The 24540-nt window shown below is 41.3% G+C and overlaps 1 protein-coding gene and 1 long non-coding RNA gene across 2 annotated transcripts in view; both read right to left on the bottom strand.

Moving 5' to 3' along the window:
* Positions 1-1121: 1121 nt before the first annotated feature.
* Positions 1122-24540, bottom strand: part of PPP1R14C (protein phosphatase 1 regulatory inhibitor subunit 14C) — an 81790-nt gene continuing 58371 nt past the window's right edge. Inside the window, exon 4 of the mRNA XM_081829150.1 lies at positions 1122-2716. Within this exon, the coding sequence (XP_081685276.1) occupies positions 2642-2716 (75 nt within the window). The 3' untranslated portion in view covers positions 1122-2641. The remainder of the gene's footprint in view (positions 2717-24540) is intronic.
* LOC145722875 (uncharacterized) lies at positions 5315-7791 on the bottom strand. The gene is made up of 2 exons (XR_014147452.1): positions 5633-7791; positions 5315-5419 (listed from the first exon to the last, which is right to left on the bottom strand). It is a non-coding gene; the product is annotated as an uncharacterized LOC145722875 (long non-coding RNA).

Here is a 24540-nt window from a genome sequence, read left to right as displayed (position 1 = left end):
ATCCCTTTGATGGGCCAGGCTCAGGAGTAGGTGCTTGATTTATAGAACTCGGTCCCAATCTTGGAATATCCTAGAGTCTAAAAGAAGAGACAAACAGGTGAATAGACAATAATAATATGGCGGGTACATGCTGTGATGGGGTAAATGCTAGAAGCTCTGGACATACTTAGGAAGGGCTGTAGACCAGCTTTCCAGATAGAGCCTGTTCATGGTGAGGGTATTCCAGACTGAGGCAACAGTTTTTGCAAAGCCTCAGAGGAGAAAATATCTATGTTCCAGAAACCCTAGTTATTCAGTAGGACTGGATGTTAGGGGAAGGCCAAAAGATGAAGCGGGAAAAGCAGGGACTAATTCCTTTTAAGGGGTTTGGGTTTTAAGTAGGGGATGGAGTGATCTCAGCTGTCTTTCAGAGAGATTATTCCAGCTACTGGGTGGAGAACAGATAAGAGGTAGGCAAGACTGGACATGGGAAAGCCAATCCCAAGATCGCTGCAAAATCAAGGCAAGATTTAACAAGGGGTAGATATGAGAGGTATTAGCAGAGGAAAAAGCCTGGTGATTGAGGGTGTGTTGAGGGCAGAGATGGGGAATCAAGGAGGAGGTCCCACTCAGGGGAGTCAGGTGATGCCAGGCCCTTGGTGAGGGAAGGAAGAGAGTGTGTTATGTGGCCAGATCAAAGGGCCTCTTGCTTCATCAGCCCATAACCCGAGCTGGTCAGGCCTAATGGAAATCCTGCAAATTCAGTATTTTTGTGTGTTTATAGGGTGCATGGCATTCTCGCATAATTGGAATATCTGATTAATTTGAAATTTTCTTGAGAATTTCTATCAGATGGGTAAAAGGGAGTTTTAATTAAATGCAAAGCACATGGCTGGAGAGAGGCCCAAGAGCACATGGCCAGGCAGGACCAAATACACAGAGCTCATTCTCGGTTTCCTTCCCAACCCAGGAATGTGTCCCAGCAACTCTGCTCTCATCAGGAGAGAACCAGGATCAAACGCCTGAAAATACCTGGGAAATGAAAAGCTAGATATAAGGGCTTGGTACCCCTGTCTGGGGAACATCTCACAAAGTAAAATTTTCCTTTGAACATGTCTTGCAATGCAAAGGTGTGAGCAGAGTTGTAAGCAGCTCCATTTATTTGAGTAAATAGCTTGTAAATAAATCATTGGTAAACATTACAAAATTAAATACATTTTCAAAAGCTTGCCAGTATACATAAAATTCACAAACATAGTTCTTTTAAAAAATAAAATATGTTCAGAGCACCCTTGATATAAAATGTCTGACTCCTGTCCTCTGACAGGGCCGCCTAGAGACGCCTTACAGTAGGTGGGGTTTCTGTGCGGAGGCGGTGGAGGCCTCCTTGGGGAAAGGAAGAGTTTCTACTCTGACCTTTTACCCAGCCCACATCCGTCTGAATTTTGATCCTTCTCCAAGGAGCTGATATATCACCGGGAGGCGCGGGGCAGGCGCCCCACGCCTAGCTCCAAGCAAGGACATCGGGGTGCGTAATTGGGGCCAAGAGCCAGAATCCTCAGCACATGCCATAGAGAGGAGCCAGAAATGCAATCTCCACCACCCTTCCAAAGTGGCCAATGCTCCTGTATCAACTTTCTTGAAAGCAGGTGAGGCTTTCTCACCTCTACAGTCTTCAACCCTCAGTTCACCCGCTCTGGTCTAATGCTGCCCAGGCACGGAAGTGACCAGATCTACATCTAAGGAGGAAGATACGTGATTTGCTAACTTCCTTCTGACCTGCTTTCATGGAGAGAGAAGAATACACAGTATTTGGTTGAAAGCAGAGAGTTAATTGCTACACAGTGCTTCCTTTTTCCATCGCAAAACACCATTCCGCATGGGCATTTCTCTAGAAATCTAAATAGTTCTTCAAATGAAGGGTTCATAAAACTTTAAAATACCACGAACAAGGCAAGAAGTACATGACCTGGCAAAGCATCCCAATTAATGAAATAATATAAAGTCCATGAATTAAGCCCTTGACCAACTCAACTTTTTGTGGCGTAGCTCATTAAAATAACGGATACACTGAATTCTTTCACTTTGGTGCATAAAGTGAATGCTGAAGGTCAGCAGCAGTCACACGACACGAAGAATATCTAGTGGCCTCTTGAAAACCCATGTGCTGTGACCTCCAATTAAAGGACAACCACAAGTTTATTCCATCAATGTGAAATAAAACTCACATCTACATTTTAACTTAGTCGTGTGTAGATATATACATGTACGAGAAATTCGACATCTGAGACAATTGTACAACTTAAGAAAAAGTATTACCAAACTAGTTGTAAGAAAACCATCATCCCTGTATAGTTAGGTCCTAAACCTGCGATTTCTCAAAGAAAATGCTGCCCGCATCAGCCCATTCCTGCATGTCTGCCTGGTTTGATAACCCCTGGTTGGGCTGAAACCAGAGTCGTGATGTTCTTGCTATTAAAACATTACACTAACAAAACCTCCCAAAACAAAAAAGGAACATTCTTGAATAAATGTCTAATAGACACCCCCCCCCCAAAAAAAAGTTTCTCATAAGGGCAACTATGCTTTAATAAATGTCTTCATGAAGCCCAAATCCCAGGACCCTTCTTCGTCTCTGGGAGAGTTCCATCCTGTGCCAGAATTATACAGTCTTCTTCTGTGGAGGGCTCAGTTTCCTCATGCCTCTTATCCGAGAGAGCAGCTCCTGGATAAATTCCTAGAAGAGATCAGAAGAAGTTAATATGACAGGCTCACTCTACTAAAGTTGGGGATTAAAATCTGCTTGAAGTTATTAAGGTCAATTACAGTTATCTTGAGTTGATGAGTTTGGTTGGAGGTGTTAACCCCCGTGGCTTCAATAGAGGACATTTTTAAACAAATGAAGGGTGCTTAAACCCCATATCACAATCAATCCTTCTCGCTGCTGCTCTCTTTGGGGGAGAAACATAGGCTGCCTTCACTCAGTGACATTATCTATATGGCCTCTGGAGGCACATGTGGTTGAGATCAGCCTTCTCAATCTTTAATAAACCTTTTATATGAGCATACACATCACCCAGGGAGCTTGGGGATTCTGATTTAGTAGGCCCAGGTTGGGGCCAGAAATTCTGCATTTCTAACTGGCCACGAGGTGATGCCCATGTTAGTCTCTGGACCATGCGTGGAACAGCAAGGCTTGACCAGTGGTTCTCAAATATAAGTCCTCATCAGAATCACCAGGGGGACTTAGGAAACCACAGAGTGCTGGGCCCAGGAATTTCTGATTCAGAAGTTCTGGGGTGGTTCCCTGGTGGTCTAGTGGCTAGGATTCAGAAGTTCTGGGGTGAGGCCTAAGAATGTGCCCCTCTGACCAGTTCCCAGGTGATACCTGCTGCTGGCTCCAGGATCATTCTGAGAACCACTGATCTAGACCTCAAAAGTCTTTTGACTTTTTTTGATGGCAAATCAGTTTTTTAAAAAAGCCAACCACATTTTACATTTACCATTCAGTACAAACACATACCTGAAATAAAAATCTAAAGAATGAATACTTAATATATAGAATACACCCTCTATTTTCTATTCTAATTTCATTTAAAGGGTAATGCAGAGGGAGATCCACTAAAATGATTTCACGTCCTAGTCATAGATGAACACCCAAAGACTAAAGAACAATCTAGAATAGTCCCCACGTTATACCATTAGGAATCTTTCATTGTTGCCTTCTGTTTTAAAATATTTGCTACCTAAACAGTCACATTTATTAGATAATAATTACTTTGTCTTCCTCTTTTATATTTGTCACAAAGTGGACAGCCAGACTCTGATCAGCAAGTGGCAGACAGTGGGTATGTCAGGAATTTACTGAGAGCAAAAACACTAAGAAATCTTCCTCTCCATTTGGCCTTCTGAGAAACCACTCTCAATCTCCCCTGCCCATCACAGCCCTTGGTCACGAGCTCCCAGGCCAAGTGATCCCCACAACTACTCTCCAGCTCCAAAACACAATAAGCTTAAACATTTAGTGTTTTGTTAGCCACCCCAATTTTTTTGTAATGTTTTTGCTATTACAAAGTAATATACGCTTTTTCTAGACAACTTAGAAAATGCCAACAACAATTACCCCTCAGAATGAACCACTAATGTATTTTCTCCTATGAAAATGGTTTTTTACCTAATTAAGATCACACTGAGTAAATATGTCCTTTTCTTTAACTTAGCATTATGTCAGAAGCTTTCTCCCACAACACTAAATAGCCTTCCTAAAAATTAACTTCAATGGTTATACAATCCTTTATTATACAGATATTCTACAATCTGCTTAACTCCTCCATTATTGGATATGTGGTTGGTTCCGGACTTTACAGAATTAGAAACGATGCCACAATTAACATCTCTGTGCATAAATCTGCAGTTTTGATTATTCTCTTTGGAAAGCATATCCAGAAAGGCTTCAGAGGACAAAAACGTTTTCATCACCACCATTTCTGACCTTGGGCAGAATGGGACACATATGAAATAAAATGAGGCCCTGTTTTAACTTTCTGAACACTATTTTATCTAATTTAAAGAATTTTCTAGGATAAAATAATGCCAAATTTTCACACTTATATTCAGTTTTCATTTTATAAAGTTAAATGCATTTCCTTTTTCTATACCCCTTGCTATGTGGTTTTGACAATATAATGTGAAACATACAGTTTCAGTTTCATTGTTTTGGAACCTACTACTCAAATGACTCCTGTAGAAAGTTCCAGCATTTGAGTGTAGATCTCCTTTTTTTTTTTTTAAGCAAAGGTAAGAATCACAAATCCTATCACTTAGTTAATAACTAGTAATCCTTCTGCACTATTTCTATATTTTTCATAAAGATCATTATAAAAATAAAGATTAAACGTCATAAGGAATAATATACTCTAAACTACAGACCTTTCTTCTTCAAGACAAAAGTAATTTGGTAATTTAAATTCAAATTATCTCAAAACATCAATCATGATGTGCATTAATCTCAGTGACTAAAAAGTTCAATAAATAACTTGTACTTATAATAAATTAACATCAGTGAAACTCTTAAAATTTTACATTAACTAATTTATGTCTATAAGTTAATATACTGCATTACACATATTTTAAAGTGTTCATTAAATCTGCATAATGAGGTACTCCGCTAAGTTAAAAAAATAGCAAGACCAATACTCTTTCCCCATATAGAAACTTGCACAGAAGGATTTTAATGATTACAGATGATTCTCAAAGAAGATTCAAGAATCTCTAATCAAAAATACTTTGATGGCTCTTTTTCCTATTACTCAAAAATTCTCTATGTAAATAACAATATAGCTCATTTACTTCCAAAATAGATCACTCGGCCTTGGGTTGTGGACACTAATTGAGTCAGAGAAAGGCTGCCCCTTTGAGGAAATGACATCTGATGTAAGACCTGCATTAACGGGCACCTGGGTGGCTCAGTTGGTTAAGCGACTGCCTTCGGCTCAGGTCATGATCCTGGAGTCCCGGGATCGAGTCCCGCATCGGGCTCCCTGCTCGGCGGGGAGTCTGCTTCTCCCTCTGACCCTCCTCCCTCTCGTGCTCTCTGTCTCTCATTCTCTCTCTCTCAGATAAATAAATAAAATCTTTAAAAAAAAAAAAAGACCTGCATTAACAAAGAGAGGCCAGCTCGGAGAAAGTCTGGAGGTCTCGGTCATGGCACGTGTGCAAAGGCCCTGCAGAGAAACAAGCAAGGAAGTGGGTGTTCCTGGCACAGAAAGGCCAATATGAGTGGGGTGGGTGCCATGCTGGGGGTGCCAGGGTCAGCTTCCAGGGCCTTGCTGGCCACAGAAATATGGCCGCGGAGAGAGTATTCTTTAGGCAATGGAAAGCCACCGGAGGGTTTCAAGGAGGGAAGCAACATCATCTGATTTCGGCTTTTCCAAAGCCCCCTTTGACTGCCGTGTGGAGAATGGGTTGTATAAAGACAAGAATGAAAGAGCGGCCAGTTTGGGGCTGTGGCAGGGATCCAGGCAAGGGATGCCCGGCCTTAAAGGTGAGGGAAATCAAAATGGAAATTAAGTGGGATCTATTTCAGGGGCAGAGCCACTAGACTGTGTTGCTAGACTGAACGGAGGCCTCCAGTAAAACGGGAAGAGGGGACAGGGAAAAGGGGGATTAAGGTCACCATTATGCTGAGATGAGGAAAAACCAGAGGGGGAAACAAAACAGATTTACAGACTTGGGAGATCTCGGGTAGACAATTGAACATGACTTGGCTCCTTAGCTCATGGCTGAGGTCATAAACCTAGGCCTCACTAGCGCCTAAATCAGCGGCTTTCCACTAAAAACCAAAACACCTAAAAAACTACATGTGATCTATACATAGTTACAGCAACCTACTCCACAGAGAGACAAGACGGAAAAAAAAAGTTTCTTGAAAAAAATATAACTCTTACTATATATGATATCCCTTGATATTTCACTTTGAAAAAAACTAAAGGTCAAGGCCAGCTCATGGGTTACCACCCACAGGTTGTAAATACAGTGATCTAGACCAAGGCTAAGAGATGCAGTAGCCCCCAACCACATATATGTAATATATATTTCTATATTCTATAATATAAATGATACAGTGTGACTACTTAAATGTAAATTAATTAAAATAAATACAATTTAAAATTCAGCTCCTTACTCATACTAGTCACATTTCAAATAGTCAGTAGCCACACGTGGCTAGTGGCCACCACAGTAGACACTGGGGCCATAGGATATTTCCCTCATTTCAGAAAATTTTATTGGACTGTGCAGGTGGCAACGCTTTGAATCACAAGGCTTAATGGGATAAGCTTGGAGGAGAGTGCAAATAGAGAGGAAAAAAAGGCTGAAGACCAAGGCCAGAGGCCCCCTAGCAAGCAAGGTCTGGGGCCAACAAAGGAAACTGAAACGGAGAAACCAATGAGAAGGGGGGAAAGCCCAAGAGAGTGTGCTGTTAAGAAGTCGTCTACTTTTTTAGTTTCTTTCATTCAACATAACTATTTTGAGATTTATTAATAGCTCATTTCTTTTTTTTATTGCTGAGTAGCATTTTGTTATATCGGAGTACCACAGTTTGTTTATCCATTCACCTGTTGATGGAAATTTGAGTTGTTTTCAGTATGGGGCTATTATAAACAAAGCTGCTTAAAATATTCATATAAAACTCTTTGTATGGAACATGCTTCCATTTCTTTTGGGTAAACACCTAAGATTGGAATGGCTGAATTCCTGATCTATTTGTTTGGCTTTCTGGCAATACCAGACTGTCTTCTAAGTATAGGTTTACAAGTCCTAAAATCAGGTAATGTTAGTTTGCCACCTTTGTTGATCTTTAAAAAAAATATATTGTTTTGGCTATTCTAGGTCCTTTAAGTCTCCTTAAGAATTTTAGAATCAACTTGTAAATTTCTACAAAACAACAACAACAACAACAAAACCTGCTGGGGTTTTGGTTGAGACTGCAATCTGTAAATCAATTTGTGGAAAAAACAACGGATGTTCTCAGCAACATTTTATAGATCTCAGTGTAAGATATTGCACATCTTTTGTCAGATTTATTCCTAAGTGTTTAATATTGTTGCTGTTATTGTAAGCGGCATATTTTTATTCCAATTTCCAATTGTTGCCAGCCATAGACTTTCATATATTTACCTCATATCCTGCAAGCTTGCTGAACTGACTTGTTAGTTCTGTCAGCTTTTTGTAGACATTTACCTTTTGCAGATGTTCTTTCTAGAGTTTAGAAATTTCCCTTCTATACCTAGTTGGCGAGAATTTTTAACCAGGAATAGAGAGATTGGATTTTGCCAAATGCTTTTTCTGCATCAACTGACATAATTATAGAAAGGGTTTTTTCCTCCTCAGTGACTTACACTGATTGATTTTTGATATTTTGATCCTTCCGTGTATATGTGTGTGTGTGTGTGTGTGTGTGTGTGTACTGTTACATTCAATTTGACAAAATTTTCTTTAGAAATTTTGCAGCTATGCTCATGTGGAATAGTTGTCTACATTTCTTATTTTATGATGTCTTTGTCTGGTTTTAGTATCAGAGTAGTGCTGGCCTCATAGAATGAGTTGGGAAGTATTCCCTCCTTTTCAAGTTTCTGGAAGAGTTTGTACAGAGTTGGTATAATTTCTTCCTTAAATGTCTGGTAAAAATTCCCCTGTGAAGCCATCTGGGTCTGGAGTTTTTTTGTTTTGTTTTGCTTTGTTTGTACTGGCAGGTTGTGTCTTTCAAGGCATTTGTCTATTTCACGTTGTTGAATTTATTGGCATGAGGTTCATAACATCTGTAGAAACTGTAGTGATGTCACCTCTCTCATTCCTGACACTGGTAACTTGTCTCCTGTCTTTATTTCCACTTGGACTGGAGGTTTATCAATTATATGGTTCTTTTCAGAGAATGAACTTTTGTTTCACTGATTTTCTTTATTGATTTTCTGTTTATATTTCACTGATTTCTGCTTTCATCTTCATTATTTCCTTTCTTCATCTTACTCTGATTTTAATTTGTTCTTCTCTTCCTAGTTCCTAAGGTGGATTCTAAAGCCATTTATTTGAAACCTATTTCCCAATATAGATATTTCGTGTTATATATATTCACCTCTAAGCACCGCTTTAGCTGCATCTCACAAATTTTGATATAATGGGTTTTCACTTCATTCATTTCAAAATAGTTCCTAATTTCACATTTGATTCCTTCTTTGGCCCAGGAATTATTTAGGAATGTGTCATTTAGTTTCCAAATATTTGGGGATTTTCTAGACATCTTTCTGTTACTGATTTCTAACTTAATTCCATTATTCAAAGAACGTACTTTGTATGACTTGAATCTTTTAAAATTTGAGATTTGCTTTGTGACCCAGAATATGTCTATCTTGATAAATGATCTGTGTGCCTTTATAAAGAAACAGGCTAACTTCAAGCAGACCTTTTACCACTGCATTTATATGGCCTCCTGCCATGTGACTTATACACATACAGAACACGCCAAAAGAAGGAATGAACAAAGTGGTTCCCCAGATGTAATATTTCCACAAGAAAATGATTCCCTAACCACAAAGGACATGAACTTTTGTGATACTCAAAAAAGGGCATTCATGTCTCTTTTGACCTTAGTCCCCAGCTAAAAGGATGGGTGAGGATGGATGCAAACTCCCTGGTGGATGTGGGTTCTGTATTGGGAGCTGGCTCTGGTCGTGCTCAATCTAAAGAAAACAAAGGGAATTAGCATTTACTGAAGGCCTTCTCTGTGTTGCCTACTCATACCTATTACCATATTTAATCTAATGTAGTTTTATTATCTCCATTTTACAGATGAGAAAAATGGGTGTTCTAGTTCATTCTAAGTCATTGTCCAAGGTCACAAAGTGAATATTTGAATCCAGGTCTCTTGAAGCAAGTTGAGCTCAATAACTAGGTACCACACCCCCACCAGACTCTACCCCACTTTCTGGGATGCAGAGGAAGGGAGAGGCCCTGCCTAACAGGGGCTCCCAGGCCAGCAGGGAAGGAAGACAGAGAGATAGGCTCTGTCGATGTTAAGACACGAGCCACAGTGCTAAGTGTGTACATGAGTGCCCCGTGGGCAGTTGGACAGTGTGCACTGTCCTTGCCCAGCCCAGGCCTGGGACTGTCCCTGCCTCTCCCACTCTGCCTCTCCCAGTGGATGACAGGCTAAAAGAAGGTCATAATTCCAAGAGACTTTGAAAGATGAGAAGCTCTGTGTCAATACAAGGAGTCTAGAATCCAGAACCACTGCTCTGGAGTGACGGCCCAGCTTCCTCTCCCTCCTCCTTCTCTCCCTCCCCCTCACTCCTTAAAGGTACCCCTTTTATTAGCTGAACATCCCTCTACTAGTCTGTAAGATCTAACCATTCTGGTTCCCTAACGTTTGAAACAGTATTTCAACGAACTGCCCGAATTTTAAAATGGCAAACAGACATTGCCCTGACCCATCATCTTTTTTGTTAGGCCACCTCAGCGGCTCTTGTCCAGATGCTCTTCCTTGTGCTCCCCGAGATCCCAGGTCTGCAACTCTGAGAGAGCCCCCCTGTGGGCTGCCGAGGGTCAGGCTGTGCTCAGCCGGGCAGGGCCCCAAACTGCAGCTGGACAGATCACCTCACACAGTGGCCTCTAGTAAGATGGGGGCCCCATGTCCCCAGGACCGTGAACGTTATGGTGACGCAAGAGGCAGAGAGACAGAAGATAAAGACCTCGGGTTACAAACCTAAGCAGGCCCTTTGAAACAAATGCCTGGAAAGATCTCAGATGGGTTCATTCCTATGTGGAGGGAGTCGCTCTCTGCACACAGGGCAGGAAGCAGTGTGGCCACAGGGCTAAGAGACAGACTCGGGAGCCAGGGGACTGGGTTCGAATCCCTGCACACCACTTAAGGGCTCATTATTTTCTCTGTGCCTTAGTTTTCCTCACCATAACCTGAGAGCCCTCAAGGTTGGTGTATTTAACAATTTAATGAACGGACAGCTGTGAGAGGCTTGGGAAGCTGCTTGTACCACAGGGAGCGCCGTGTTAAGTGCCTGCTGCCCTCTTCCTCGTCGTCATCGAGACGATGCTGGTAAGAATCGCTCCAGTCTGGACAAATTCTAATCAAGAGCACTAAGGGAAATGTGGCCATCTCCCCCCACCCCCGCAACACAAACACACACCACCACACACAGCCCTGTAGAAACGCTTGGACAATTGAGGCAGATGAGAAGTGGCATCCAGCAAGACAGAGGTGCTCGGGTCAGGGGGTGACGTCAGGCTGTGAGCAACACGTGTGTTTCCTGGAAGAAGCGTCGGTGCCCCCAGCCACGCACATGTTTCTCGCTCTCTCTCTCCCTGCTCAGTGGGGAGCCTGCTTCTCCCTCTGCCTGTCCTCCCCCTGCTCGTGCGCTGTCTCGCTCTCTCTCTCAAATAGATAAATAAAACCTTTTAAAAAATTAATAAACATCTTTCTAAATGACCCTGGGCCCCTACCCCTGACCTCGGTCCTGGGCACTATTTCTGTATCGGAGAATGCTCTGCATTCACCTTTTCATCCATTAACTCACCTGGGGATGACTCTTTTCCACAGTGTGTACCTTTTTATTTTGTTTGGCATAGTGCCATGCTCTCACGGGCGCTGAATTCCTGTCTGGGGTTCAGACACAACTCATACTTATTGGGCACCCTCCATGTGACAAGCACTCTGGGCATTTTCATGTACTGTCTCATTTAATCATTGTAACTGTCTTGTAATGTAGGCTCAGAGAAGTTTAGAGGTTTGCCCACGGTCACACAGCTACTGAATGGTCAGACCAAGATTCACTGCCTGCATTTCTATAAAGCCATAAGAAACCTGGACTCATCGCCTGGGAACAGATGGTACAATTCCCTCTCTCTGTGCCATGATGCCCAGGGGAGGACATCTTTTTTATTAAGCACCCAAGATGGGTAATTTTGGTCTAATTCCAAACCAAACTAAAATGACTTGAAATATGTATGATAAACACAGCAATCCTTTAATGTTTACCTATGGGGAAGGGCTGACCAGATATGTAAAGGACTGTGTTTTACAGGTAAGCTCTGGAAATCTTTCTCCAGAGCACAAACCTTCCCTCCATTCTGCTCAAAGCCTCTTCCTAATGAATAAATACCTCAGAAGCCCTAAGTTGCTGCCTTCTACTCTAGCTAACTTATAAATTAGAAAAGAAGAAAGAGGAAGAGGATGGAGCAAAAAGGAGAGAAAGAGAGAAGGAGAAAAGGAAGAAGACAGGGAAGCTGGAGTGTTGACTTTCTGCCCACTGAGACCCGGATTCTGCCCAGTCAGCTCTGACTCCTCAGGGCCCCCCACAGCTCCTGCCCCTGCTAAGCTTTCGTCATCTGACACTGCTAAGGACAACTTTCTCTCTCCCCCTCTTCCTTCCTCCCTTCCTTCCTTTGTTTTCTTTCCTGCTTACTTGCTTGCTTTCAGTTATCAACTTTATTGAGGAATAATTTATAAACAATAAATGTGAGAGAGTTCCTGGACCCAATTCCAGTGTGTGTGTGTGTGTGTGTGTGTGTGTGTGAAGGCTTCCCCACATCCACAAGCAATTCTGATACCAGCAGGGTGTCCAAGAATTCAACTCACTTCAGACACTATCTACCTGGTGAGAGCATCAGAGTCCACAGGTAAAGGTTTCAGTCCCACTAGACAGCCCTCCATCTCAGACGCCAATCCCAAGTCTAGGTTGTTACCTGTGCTTCGGACAGACTGCCTAGAACTTGGAGGTTCCCACGACCCCCTCCTTGGATTTAATTTGCTAGAACTGCTCACAGAACTCAGGAAAACCCATTTACTCACTAGATTACCAATATATTACAAAGGATATTAAAGGATATGAATCAATAGCCAGATAAGAAACACATAGGGTAAGGTCCTGAGCAAAAGAACTTCTGTTCTCATGGAGCTTGGAGCCCAGCACAGTAGTACATGGATGCATTCTGGTTCCCCAACATGGAAGCTCTCTTAACCATCCTTTTAAAGTTTTCACAGAGGCTTCATTACTAGGCATGATTGATGAACTCACTGGCCATCGGTTTGAGCTCTAGTCCCTCTTCCATCTCTGGAAATCAGGGGGTGAAACTGAAAGTTTGAGCCTTATAGTTATGGTTGGCTCCCCTGGCCACCAGCCTCCATCCTTAGGTGCTTTGCAAAGATCACTTCATTAACATAAATCCGGTTGTGGTAGAAAGGGGCTTGTTACAAATAACAAGTCACCCATTTCACCTTTATGGCTCCGAAGCTTTTCAGAAACTGAGGACAAGAGCCCAAATATTATAACAGAAGATGTTCCCGTTGCTCTTATGGCTCAGGAAATACTGTGGGTTTGGGGAACTGTGAGTCAGGAACTGTGAATGAGAAGTAAATGCATCAGAGAAATATATTTCGGTAATCTGAATGACCAAATATATATATTTCTTATAAATTGCAGTAACACAAAATCGCTTCTATTTAAAGGTCAGATCATTTCCATTGCTCCCCAAAATTCTCATCTCCCTTTATAGCTCATTCTCCCTCTGTCTGAGCCCAGTTTTCTGTCACTACAGGTTGCATTTTATGTAACTGGAATTATTCATCATGTACTCTTTTTGCCTGGCTTATTTCACTCCGCTTAATGTTTCTGAGATTCACCAATATTGTTGTATCAGTTGTTTGGTCTTTTATATTGCTGACTAGTATTCCATTGTAAGGATGTATCACAACATGTTTATCCATTCACCTGCCGATGGGCATTTAGGTTGTTTCAAGTGTTTGACCATGGTGACTAAAGCTACTATGAAGATACATGTGCAAGTATTTGTGTGGTCATATTTTTTCTTTCCTTTGGGTAAATATCTAGCAGGGCCATGGCAGAGTTGTATATTGTATGTTTAATTTTTTATGAAAGCCCCAAACAGTTTTCTAAAGTGGTTGTACCATTTTGCATTCCTACCAGCAGGATATGAGAGTTCTAGCTGGTCCACATCCTTGCTAACACTTGGTGGTGTCAGTCTTTTTAGTTTTAGCCATTCTAGTGGGTGTGTATAGTGATAAGATATTACTTTCTTCTTTTCTTTTCTTTTCCTTCCTTCTCCTTCCTTCTCCTCCCCTCCCCCCTTCCTTCCTTCCTTCCTTCCTTCTTCCTTTTCTTTCTTTCTCTTTCTTCCTTCTTCCTTCCTTCCTTTTTTTCTTTTCAGAGCTTGCCCACTCTCCTCTACATTCTCTTTGTAAGTTTCTGACTTTCTCCCCTCATTCCCCTTTGTTGGCCATTTACTTCTGCCCCCTGACCTGCTGATGGAATGTGGGCATTCTCCAAAGCTTGTTTTCCAGCCTCCTCAAGGCACTGTCTCTCAGTCAGCCATTTTCCTCATACTCTCAGGCCTCCTCTCTGTCTTCTCCCTTGAGATCCAGGCTTGCATTTCCTGTGGCTCCCAGAGGTCTCCACAGGGATGTTCCATGGGCACATCGGTCTCAAAATGACCAAAACCAAACTCACTGTTACCAACCCCTTCTTCAAACCTGTCCCTTACCCTGAGGAATTCACAGTTTTTATTACTGTGTCCTGAACAAACCATCATATAGATCTCATTCACCTCCAAATTAATCTATAAGTTTAATGCAGTTCCAATCAAAATATAAATATTGAAGAATAGTGAAGATACTTCAAATAAGAAAATCGTGGGTTCACCTGGCCCTGGCTAAGAACCGATTATAAATCCCTGGCTAGGGGCACCTGGGTGGCTCAGTTGGTTAAGCATCAGCTCAGGTTGTGATCCCGGGGTCCTGGGATGGAGCCCTGCGTCAGGCTCCCTGCTCAGTGGGGAGCCTGCTTCTCCCTCTGTCCCTCCACCCTCCACCCCCGCTCATACTCTTTCTCTCTCTCTCTCAAATAAATAAATAAACTATTTAAAATAAAATAAAATAAAATAAATCAAATCCCTGTGACAGTGTGCAGTGATAGACAAACAGCCAGTTCTGCATATTAGGAAAATTGGATATATAACACAAGATGATTAGTTATCAGTGCAGCTAAGGATGGACTGATTGCATAATAAATGGTACTGGAACAATACAGCAAATGTAAAATTAGATCTTTATTTCACACCATACACAAAAATAAGTTCAAGATGGTTTAAATATCTGAGCATAAAAAATAAAAGTGAAAAGTTTTAGAACAATATATAAGAAGATTATTTTTTTTTAAAGAGAGAGTTCAAGCTGTGGGGGGAGGGGCAGAAGGAGAGGGAGAGAGAGAATCTTAAGCAGGCTCCATGCCCAGCACAGAGCCTGACCCTGAGATCATGACCTTAGCCGAAATCAAGAGTCAGACACTCAACCAACTGAGCCACCCAGGCGCCCCAAGTAGACTGTCTTTAAGACACTGGAGTAGTTCAATCTTTCTTAGGCACACATCTTTTAAAAGCATAAGCCATAAAGGATGTCACGGATAAAACTGATTTCAATTAAAATGTAAAACTTCTGTACACAAAAGAGAACACAAGCAAAATAAGCTCCACGGTTTGTGAAATATATTTGCAACCTACATAAAGGTCAAAGGATTGTCATCCACAATATATAAACAACTCTTAAAAATCAATAAGAAAAACACAAACAAGTTGAAAGTAGACAAAGGATTTGAAATGGAAATCCCCAAAGAAGGAAACATGAACAACCAATAAGCACATGGAGAAAAAAACGTGTTCAATCTTACTAGCAAGCAGTCAGGAAAAGGTATGTTAAAACAGTGAGATCTCATCAGATTGGCAAAAAATTTACCGTTTGGAAATACCATGTATGAGAATGATGAGGTTAAAAGAGAATTCTCAAATCCTGCTGGTGGGCATGCAAACTCGTGCCAACATTTAAGAGCAATTTCATTTCTCGGTATATTCCTTGGAGAGATTTTGTACATGAGTCAGCAGATCAGGAGTTTTTATCACATCATTATTCATAATAACAAAAAAATGGACACAGCCTAAATGAATGTCAGCAGAAGAATGGATAAGTACATTAATATATCGGAATGCTATACAGCAATGAAAACGAATTAACTAGAGCCTCCTATATCAGCATGAGCCCAAATCTCAGAAATCTAATATTGGGCAATACAAGCAAGCTGAAGAAAATCTGCAAAACATTACTTACATAGCTATAAAGCATGTAAGATAATCCACGTGCATATCTGTCACTCCAGCTTAGCTGGAAGAGCCCCATTCCTCTTTTCCTAGCATGGTGTGTAATATACAAGAGGTGCTCGGCAAAGCTTTACCAAGTAAAGAAATACATGCGTGGACTAATTAAATCACACAACTGTGGCAGTTAAGTGAAGGAGTAGAGAGAGGAGACTCTAGAATCTGTGTACTAATTCTGTGTGTGTGTGTGTGTTGGGGGGATTGTACAAAGTATCTATTGGCCCCAGCTACTATGGAGAAAGGTTCTAAAGGTTCTCGTTGGTTCTCGTTTAAGCACTGGAAAACTAGCCAACCTGGGGGAGTTACGCAAGATGAGAGGCATTTGGGGAAGAGTGGAGCCTAGGATGCTTGTGTGCACACACGGGTTCACACACACACACACATGCACACATGTACAGAGAGCTCAAAGAAACAACAGAAAGAAAAGAAACAGTTCCAGTGACCTCGTAAACCTGACTCTATATAACACGCAGCCACCTGATTTATGAGACTTCTGAGAAAAGCCAAACCATGTTTCTGAAGGGATCTGGCAGCAGCCGTGAAAACAGAAGGTTCGTCCTCGCTCTGGAGTTTCTGCCGTGTGGCACTGTCATGGGGCATGGAGTCCCAGCGGCACGTTCTGCTCTAAGCTCTCATCCCCCCATCCCTCCTGGGCCCTGTGGCTTTCAGCTTCCACCCCCTTCTGCCTGCCCCGGCCGGGGCCAGAGGCAGCAGATGGACACTCATTCTGTAATTATCACCACGGCCAGGCGTCTGGGACCTTCCCCTTGTCACTCAAAGTGATTCATCTGTTACATTCATTGATGTACTGTGATGCTTTAACAAAGATGGCTCCACTGGAAAGCAGGAAAAGGAGAAACCACAGTATCTTGCAAATCACTGCTTTGTGCATAATTAAACCACACTTACATGATTCTTTCAAGCATTTAGAGTCATTTAAAAAGACAAATGGATATTATGTGGTAGCCCTTTAATTAGAAGTAGTTCCCCACAAAAGGACTTTTTGAAGGATATGCTTAAAACTGTTGCTCAATGCGTGGTGTTGCCAATCACAATAATTGTGTAGATCATGCGAGCTCCCATAAAGGGTGTCCAGCGGAACTCTGAATGCTCAACCTGCTTTTCCAAAAAATATCATCCACCCCTGATGCAGAGTCCAGGGTGAAGTGAAGAGAGAGACAGCAGGTGAAGATTCTGAAGGCTGGGATCCACGTGGCTCAGTGACTCCCCCATGTACTGTCCCCTCTTTGTCACCCCAGTCAATGTACCAGTCACTTCCTTAAAATGCATATTCACAGGGGCCATCTGCTCCAGGTGCTGAGTCTCACTGCCCAATGACAGCAAAACCAAGTCAACCGACACAACTTTTACAGAGCTACCCGACACTTCCCAAAAGCCTGACATGCATCAGAAGATGTGGGGATCAGGCAAAGCATGATCAGGGGGAGGGAAAGAAGAATTTCCAAATCCGCTGAAGTTAAATAGGCAAGGGTGATGGAAGGGTAGTACTTGCCTCTTTTAAATGCATGGCAAACCTGAGAACCGTTCCAAATGGCAAAATGTGCTCGCCCGAAGAACCAGCTAAGCATTTAAAAATCACACTGTAAATTTTGTTCAGCTTGCATATCCAGGTCACACGGAAGGCCAAGTAGGCAGGCAGTGAGTCAGCACTGACAAACAGTTCTGGAGTGTCTCCGGCCCGGTGCCCCCAGCCAGAATTTGCTCCCTGCCATCCTCGGCATCTCAGCACCACAAACACCAATATCACTCACCAATGAATATTTAATTTTCCCCCTCTTTTTTAGAGGATGGGGGGAGTGTTGTTTATCTTTAGGGAGGTTCATTTGCTTACAGTGCACGCCAGAACGGATCCTATTTTTCATTATCTGAAAAGAGGTTTATGAATCTGTTACGGGTGAGGGTTTGTGCCTGCCGTCATTATAATCCCTGCTGCCAACAGAAATTCCGGAAGGTCTTCTTAACTGCACCCTGGTTGTTTTCTTCTTTCCTTCCTTTAACTTAAAGCCACTTGACACTGTTTTGTCCATTTATTTTCTTGACTATTTGCCTTTAGAGATTAATTTGTTGTGCTGGTGAAAGCAGTCCCATTAATCTATTTTAGAGACCACTGCTCTTAGACTAATTATTTTGTACCCAGATTCTAACCTTTATTTGTATGCAGCAGAACCGTTCACCTGCCCTCCCCATATAAAACCTCACCAGCATTCAATTCTTCCTTCACTTACTAATAATTGGCTTCTCAGAACCCATACACTTGCTATGCAGACAATGTAAAATAAAACCCACACAAACAAACCCACCACAGTAAATCATCAGTGGAGTAAATCCAGCAAAATTATGATCTCTAACTTTATAATCACTACGAAAAACTAAAATAATTTTATCAAGGGCCCCATTATCAATGAGGGAGAATATTATTTGCTACAAATACCTAAATCTTGTTGAAATGAAATCTTACTGAATTTACAAGCTGTGAGATTTGTTTTTGATTATGGCTCCCTTTGCTAAAGATCTAGAAATCCAAAAGCCATGTGTCAAATCGCCTTTAAATCGCGTTCTTTCTTCTGTCAGATTAAGTCGAAACCCAAGAAGAGAATGTGGAACTGTTTATAATTAGGGTTGATCAGCTTTTAAAACATGATCATTCATTCTGAATTTAATGAAAGAAGAAAAGGCCATAAAATCACAATCAATCATTCAAAAATGCCAGCCACTTAAAGGTCCACTGTCCTTTAAAGCCTGTACCTCTTCTATCATGTGTTTTTAAAAAATAACCATCATTAATTACTGGGGGGGAAAAGCATCCAAAGCCAGACCTGTGTGGCTCTTCCCATAATGGCATCTACCTCTTCTTTCCTTATGTCATGGTTATTGTTGTCATCGTTATCACTCTTCTCGTGGTGGTCCTGCTTCTAAGAGTGTGTAGTAAAGAATTTCACCTTGCCCCAAAAGAGGTCTAGTCTTTGCCCTCAGTTCCTGGGAGGCGAGCTCTAAGCCCTTGGAATGTCTTGCCTGATTGAAGTATCTTTGTTTACCCGGGGGGGCCTTGGGCCACCCTAGAGAGTCTAATGGTGTGATTTAGTTGGGGGGCTTTGGGTCATGTGATATCAGCTCAATATACCGAGGGACTGGCAACTGAAGTCAGCCACATGGGCAGTCAACCATGTCTATGTGACGTAGTCCCGGTAAAAACTCTGGGCATCGAGGCTCAGGTGAGGTTCCCTGGTTGGCAAGACTCTGTATACAGCGTCGTCCATCATAGCTGAGACAATCAACACTGTCCAGGACTCCACCAAGACAGGACAGCTGGAGGCTCTGTGTTTGGAACTTTCCTGGACTCTGTCCCATGTATCCTTCCCTTGGCTGATTTTCATCTGTAGCCTTTGACTGTAATAAAATGAAATTATGGATATAGAAATGCTCAGTGAGTGCCGTGGGTCCTTCTAGCAAATTATCAAATGAGTATGGTCTTGGTGACCCCTAAGCTTACATTGGTGTTGGAAATGAGGATGGGCCTGTGGACTGTTCCCTAACTCTGCAAAGTGTGCCAAATAAAGACCAAAAGAGAAATGCAGAGTTTTGCTCTATGACTGCATGTCTTTGGCAAGCTTACCTAACCCTTCTGGGTTGATTTCCTCAAGGAAGACAATCTTAACCAGATTTATAAATATTCCAAACGGGTGCTCGTGCTGACCTAGTAAGAATTCAGAGAAAGGCAGTAAGAAGTAGACAGAGCAGAGATGCGGACGCAAATATGGGTCCAAATGCTAGCTCAAGCCCCTCCTGGCTCTTTGTCCCTGGGCAGAGGAGGCCTGGTGCATAAAGAGCCCTAAGGAAAGTGTGTGAGCAACTGGCGTACGGGGACCAAAATCCTTTTGCTACTTGGTAAAGTTACTCTTGTTTCTGGTTAATAAATCCCAGTCCTTCATTACTTACCTGCCTAATTACGCTAAAACATAATAAGGTTTTCCTAGCCAGCAGCTACAGCCACTAGAATGTCATTTTCATTGATTGCAGGCTTTCTTTGGAAGCTCCCAATGCTCTGACTCTTCCGAAACCTTGTTCTGAAGGTGACAGATTCCAACGAGTGTATTTCAACTCATTAATCCAGCATTCAAGCTCTCTTTCTCATCCCAGCCCCACATTGCAGTCTTTTTTGAGGAAACCCCATGAGACCCGAGAAGAAAAAAGGTTCCTCTGCATGGAGTCATTCTGAGCCATTTAAACGGAGTGAAATGGCTACTTCCTTGTCTTTCCCTAGCAACCATGGATCCACTCAAATCACATTCCAATTAGGCAATTTGGTAACTAACTTGGAAAACCATGGGATAAGCAGACATCCTGGCATTTCTGTCCTTTTATTCCTATTTTAATAACCTTTGAGCACTTAATTCTCACCATAGTTAATTGTGAACTTAGGAAAGACTGTTTTTTCAATGGACGCCCGGTTCACTGCTTTATCTAAGTCCCTAGATTCGTTATAGGCATAAAGATGTTCAATAAACATTTCTTGAGCAAATGAATAGAGAGAAGAGAGCAAAATGCCAAGCCATGTCTCCTCTAGTCACACACGCAGGCTTTCCATGTTATAAATACCCAGTCTATCTTTTCTCTCCACTGCAATCAGCTCAGAACAGGAGCTCTGAGCACTACCATTACTTCCATGTATACATAGCTGAACAATATTTTGCAGGACAGGTTAAAATGCTAAATGGAGCGAGACTGATGTGAGCAGGATGAGTTAACAATGGCCCCCACAAAAGTCGGTCAGAAAAGTGAGATGCAGTCACCATGACAGCATGGCGAAAGAAGGAGATCCTGCCTTCCTACCATCATCACGGGGAGAACAGAGCAATCCTGCCTTTCCAAAACCACTGGTCAATTTCTATTGCAAACCACGATCAGACATCCATTTCCTGCACCATTGTGTGTCCGTGACATTTCTGTGACCCGACACATTACTGGGATCCAGAAATGCCTCTCACCACCTACTCACAGATTTAGTCATCCTGCATAAAACCCTGATGCATATCAACCTACAGGCTCTGATTGCTAAATGCACAGGAAAAAAATATGATGTTTATCAGAGAACAATGGCACAGCCATCATCAACTATAAAAAGTGATTTCTATGAGTCCATTGACCAGACTGACAACTCCCCTAACAGATGGTAAGACAGATGCCCTCAAGCCCATATTAAATGCATTTTCTGTCCACCATATCAGTACAATGGGAGTGCTCCTATGTGACCCTAAGATTTGAAAACCATGCAAAGTAATAATGAGAAATAGGAAAAGAAGCTTCTCCCTAGCCTGGCTAGCTGGCTCCAACACCTCACCTCAGATTTCTGTAATGTCCACCAGGCTGCCACTCCTGATCATTCAAATCCAAATATTAGCCAAAATTAAATTACTCCTTTTCTTCTTGCATTATATAGAAACATTATTTTTCTACATTTACATCAGCTCTATTTTAATATCAGCTACATCAGAAATGTCATTTACTCAAGGGGAAAAAATTAAAACACCATTCTTCCTAATCAACCACAAATACATTAGTGTGGTGACCACAATTATATTGCTATGTTTTGAAAGGTCCAAGTCAGAAAAGACTTGCGCATCAGGAGTCCACAGCTAGGAATCTGAATCAAAATAAGAAAATACAAGTTCTTTTCTGATTAGCCAGGGTCCCACATAAAATGAAACCATGGACCCAAATCATCTGACAACACAAAAAAACATTCACTTCTGTGAAATTAGCAAGTTCTTTAAAGTGCACTCTTCAAATTGAATAATTCAAGAATATCATCATTGGCAAACTGGGGCATTTTGCATATTTAATATGGAATGGAGAAGTACTACCTTATATAGAACCAGATTCGACTAGCATGTGTCAAGCTTTATGCTATGTGCTTTTGTGCATATCCTGACTTGTCCAATTATTAATTATATCACCTTAGACAAATGACATAGCCCTTCAATGTCTCAAATTCCTGATAACAATAGTGTCAACCTCACAGTTTTTTTGTGAAGAAGAAATAAGTTAATATATGTGATATACTTAGATCGGTCCCTGACATGTGCTTAGTAATTATTTAGCTATTATTATTGTTATTACTATCTCTAAAATTATCAGTGCAAACAATTGTTACTAAAACCTGGAGAGGTGGTTATTACCTCCATTTTATAGAGGAGGAAATGGAGGCGCAGAGAGGTTGAGAAAATCGCTGAAAGTCACACATACGTAGTGCTGGTGCTCACATAAAATTCTTGTCTTAGACGGTGCCTGGGTGGCTCAGTCAGTTGAGCATCTGACTCTTGATTTTGACTCATGTCATGATCTCAAGGTCCTGGGATCAAGCCCTGGGTGGGGTTCCATGCTCATCAGGGAGTCTGCTTGAGGATTTTTCTCCCTCTCCCCCTTCCCCACTCGCATGTGCACTCTCTCTTTCTCTCTCTCAAATAAATAAATAAATTTTTTAAAAAAAGACTCTTGTCTTAAAGTCCACTCTTCCCATCACCCACCCCCACCTCAGCAAGACTATAAATAAATGTCCCTGATTCAGCAAAGACGTCTTCTTTACATTTGTAACTTCAAAGTGACATAAAATTGTATGCAAAATCCTTTGATCAAAAAATAGCACCTTCAGAGAGGACTACTCTAAAAAGAACATTGTTAATTGGTAGGCACTTATTTGAGATAGGACAAAGTCCTTTAATGTCCTAAATGTCTTTCTAAGTCAAGTAGCTTAGGAAGCCAGGCAGGGGGAAAGAATGAGCACAAGATGAGATGTTCTGAAACTTGCGGTTGAGTCCTCCCTTTGCTTACTGCTGTGAGATCATAGACAAGATAACCTAACCTTCTTCTTCAAGTCACGATTGTGAGGATTAAATAAGATAGTGCTTGTTACAGTGATGCGAACTCTAGAGCTTTGGGAAAATAATAAGCTATAATTTTTATCATCATAACCCACTGCCAACCTTTTCTGAAATGACCCCTTTAATGGATGAATGAACTTGACTGAAATTCCTTAGCATTTTTCACCATTTCCATTTCTAGAAACCATGAGCTAAAGAACACAGAGATGTTCACATGTAAACACCTTTCCTTCTTTCTTCCTTTGGAACTCCAAAGAGTATTCAAATATTACATCTTTCATCTTTTAAAACTCCTTATAAAAACCAGATGAGGAATACTTTTGTTCTGGGGGAAGCAAGACTCACCATTTTCATTCAACTGCATGGCTGTTAACAAGTATGAATGTTTTGCTTCCTAGATACTGAAACAACTGGAAGAGAATAGGGCTCATGAAAGTCGAACCTTTCTTACCTAAATACCAGAACATGAACTGTCCCACTAGGAGGAGAAGCGAAGAAGAAGGGAATGATTAAGTGAGTAAATGGCATGTCTACACCTACCCGTCTGGATCTACTCTCAGCAGCAACCCTCCTACCCCCACATCACATGTGAATTCAGTGATACAATCTATCACCTTTCTTGACTATTTTACTATTCTTGTTTAACCTTTCACAACAATATAAGTCTCTAAATATCTAACTAATTTAACTCTTTTTTGAAAATATTTTATATATTTATTTGAGAGAGATGGGGAGAGCACAGAGGGAGAGGGAGAAGCAGACTCCCCGCCTAGCAGAGAGCCCAACACAGGGCTCGATCCCAGGACCCTGAAATCATGACCTGAGCTAAAGGCAGATGTTGAACCAACTGAGCCACCCAGGCACCCCTAATTAATTTAACTCTTATATTAATTCCCCCAGATAACTATAAATAGGTTCTTTTCCCAAAAAACCTAATGGTGAGGTCTCTTGCCTCCATCTTGTCCTTGTTTCCAGAAAGCCTCTAATCAAACTATTAACTCCTCAAGAAGTTTAGATAGTCAAACTCTTAAGAAAACAAAAACAAAACCCAAATCTTTTCGTAAAAAGATGTCCAAATAGCAACATTTTGAGTGGGGACCACTTCCTACACACACACACACACACACACACACACACACACACACACACACCACTAAAAAAAAAATTTGATTTGCAACCTGGTCATCCATGGTGAGACCCACCAATAGACAAGATGTGCTCACGTTACACAGATTCAATCAGTTTACTGGCTCCTAACACTCATGGACACACTGCCAAAAAATCAGCAAAGACAGATGAAAACAGAAAGAAAAAAAGTGAGATTCAGAGAAAACAGAGACAATGCAGAGAGCAGAAAAATCTTAAAAATAAAAACAGAAATTAAACATTTGATTAATATCCTCAAAGAGAAAAAAAATTATAAAATGTGTCCATGAAACAAGAAGAAATAGTAAAGCAAAATAGTGAACAGAGAACAAGAAGGTGCTCTTAACTATTAAAAAAAAAACAGATGAAATTTTAAAATATCAATAAAAGGGCTAGAAAATAAAGTCAGAAATCTTTCAGTAAGCAGAACAAAATATCAAGGAGAGGGACAACAAAAGGAAAAAGATAAGAAATCAGAGGCTCCATCTAAAAGATGTAACATCTAAGTAACAGGAGAGCCAATATTATAGAACACTGAGGAAGGAACTGATAAAAAATCATAATAAATAAATAATATTTTTTTAAGAATTGAAAGACATATATCTTCAGACTAAAAGAGTTTGCAAAGTACCCAGCACATGATAAAAAAAGGACCCACACTGAGGCATATCACTGTAAAATTTCAAAGTGTGGCGATAATCCTAAAGTTAATTGAGGGGGGAAAAATAGGTCACATACAAAGCTCTGAGAATGGAAGTGGCATCAGACTTTTTAATATGAGAAATGA

This window comes from Leptonychotes weddellii, chromosome 8, assembly GCF_054177405.1.
Source record: "Leptonychotes weddellii isolate Sample4059 chromosome 8, ASM5417740v2, whole genome shotgun sequence".
Classification (NCBI taxonomy): Eukaryota; Metazoa; Chordata; class Mammalia; order Carnivora; family Phocidae; genus Leptonychotes; species Leptonychotes weddellii.
The sequence above is the reverse complement of the archived record's forward strand: the minus strand, read 5'-3'. Positions and strand labels throughout refer to the sequence as shown.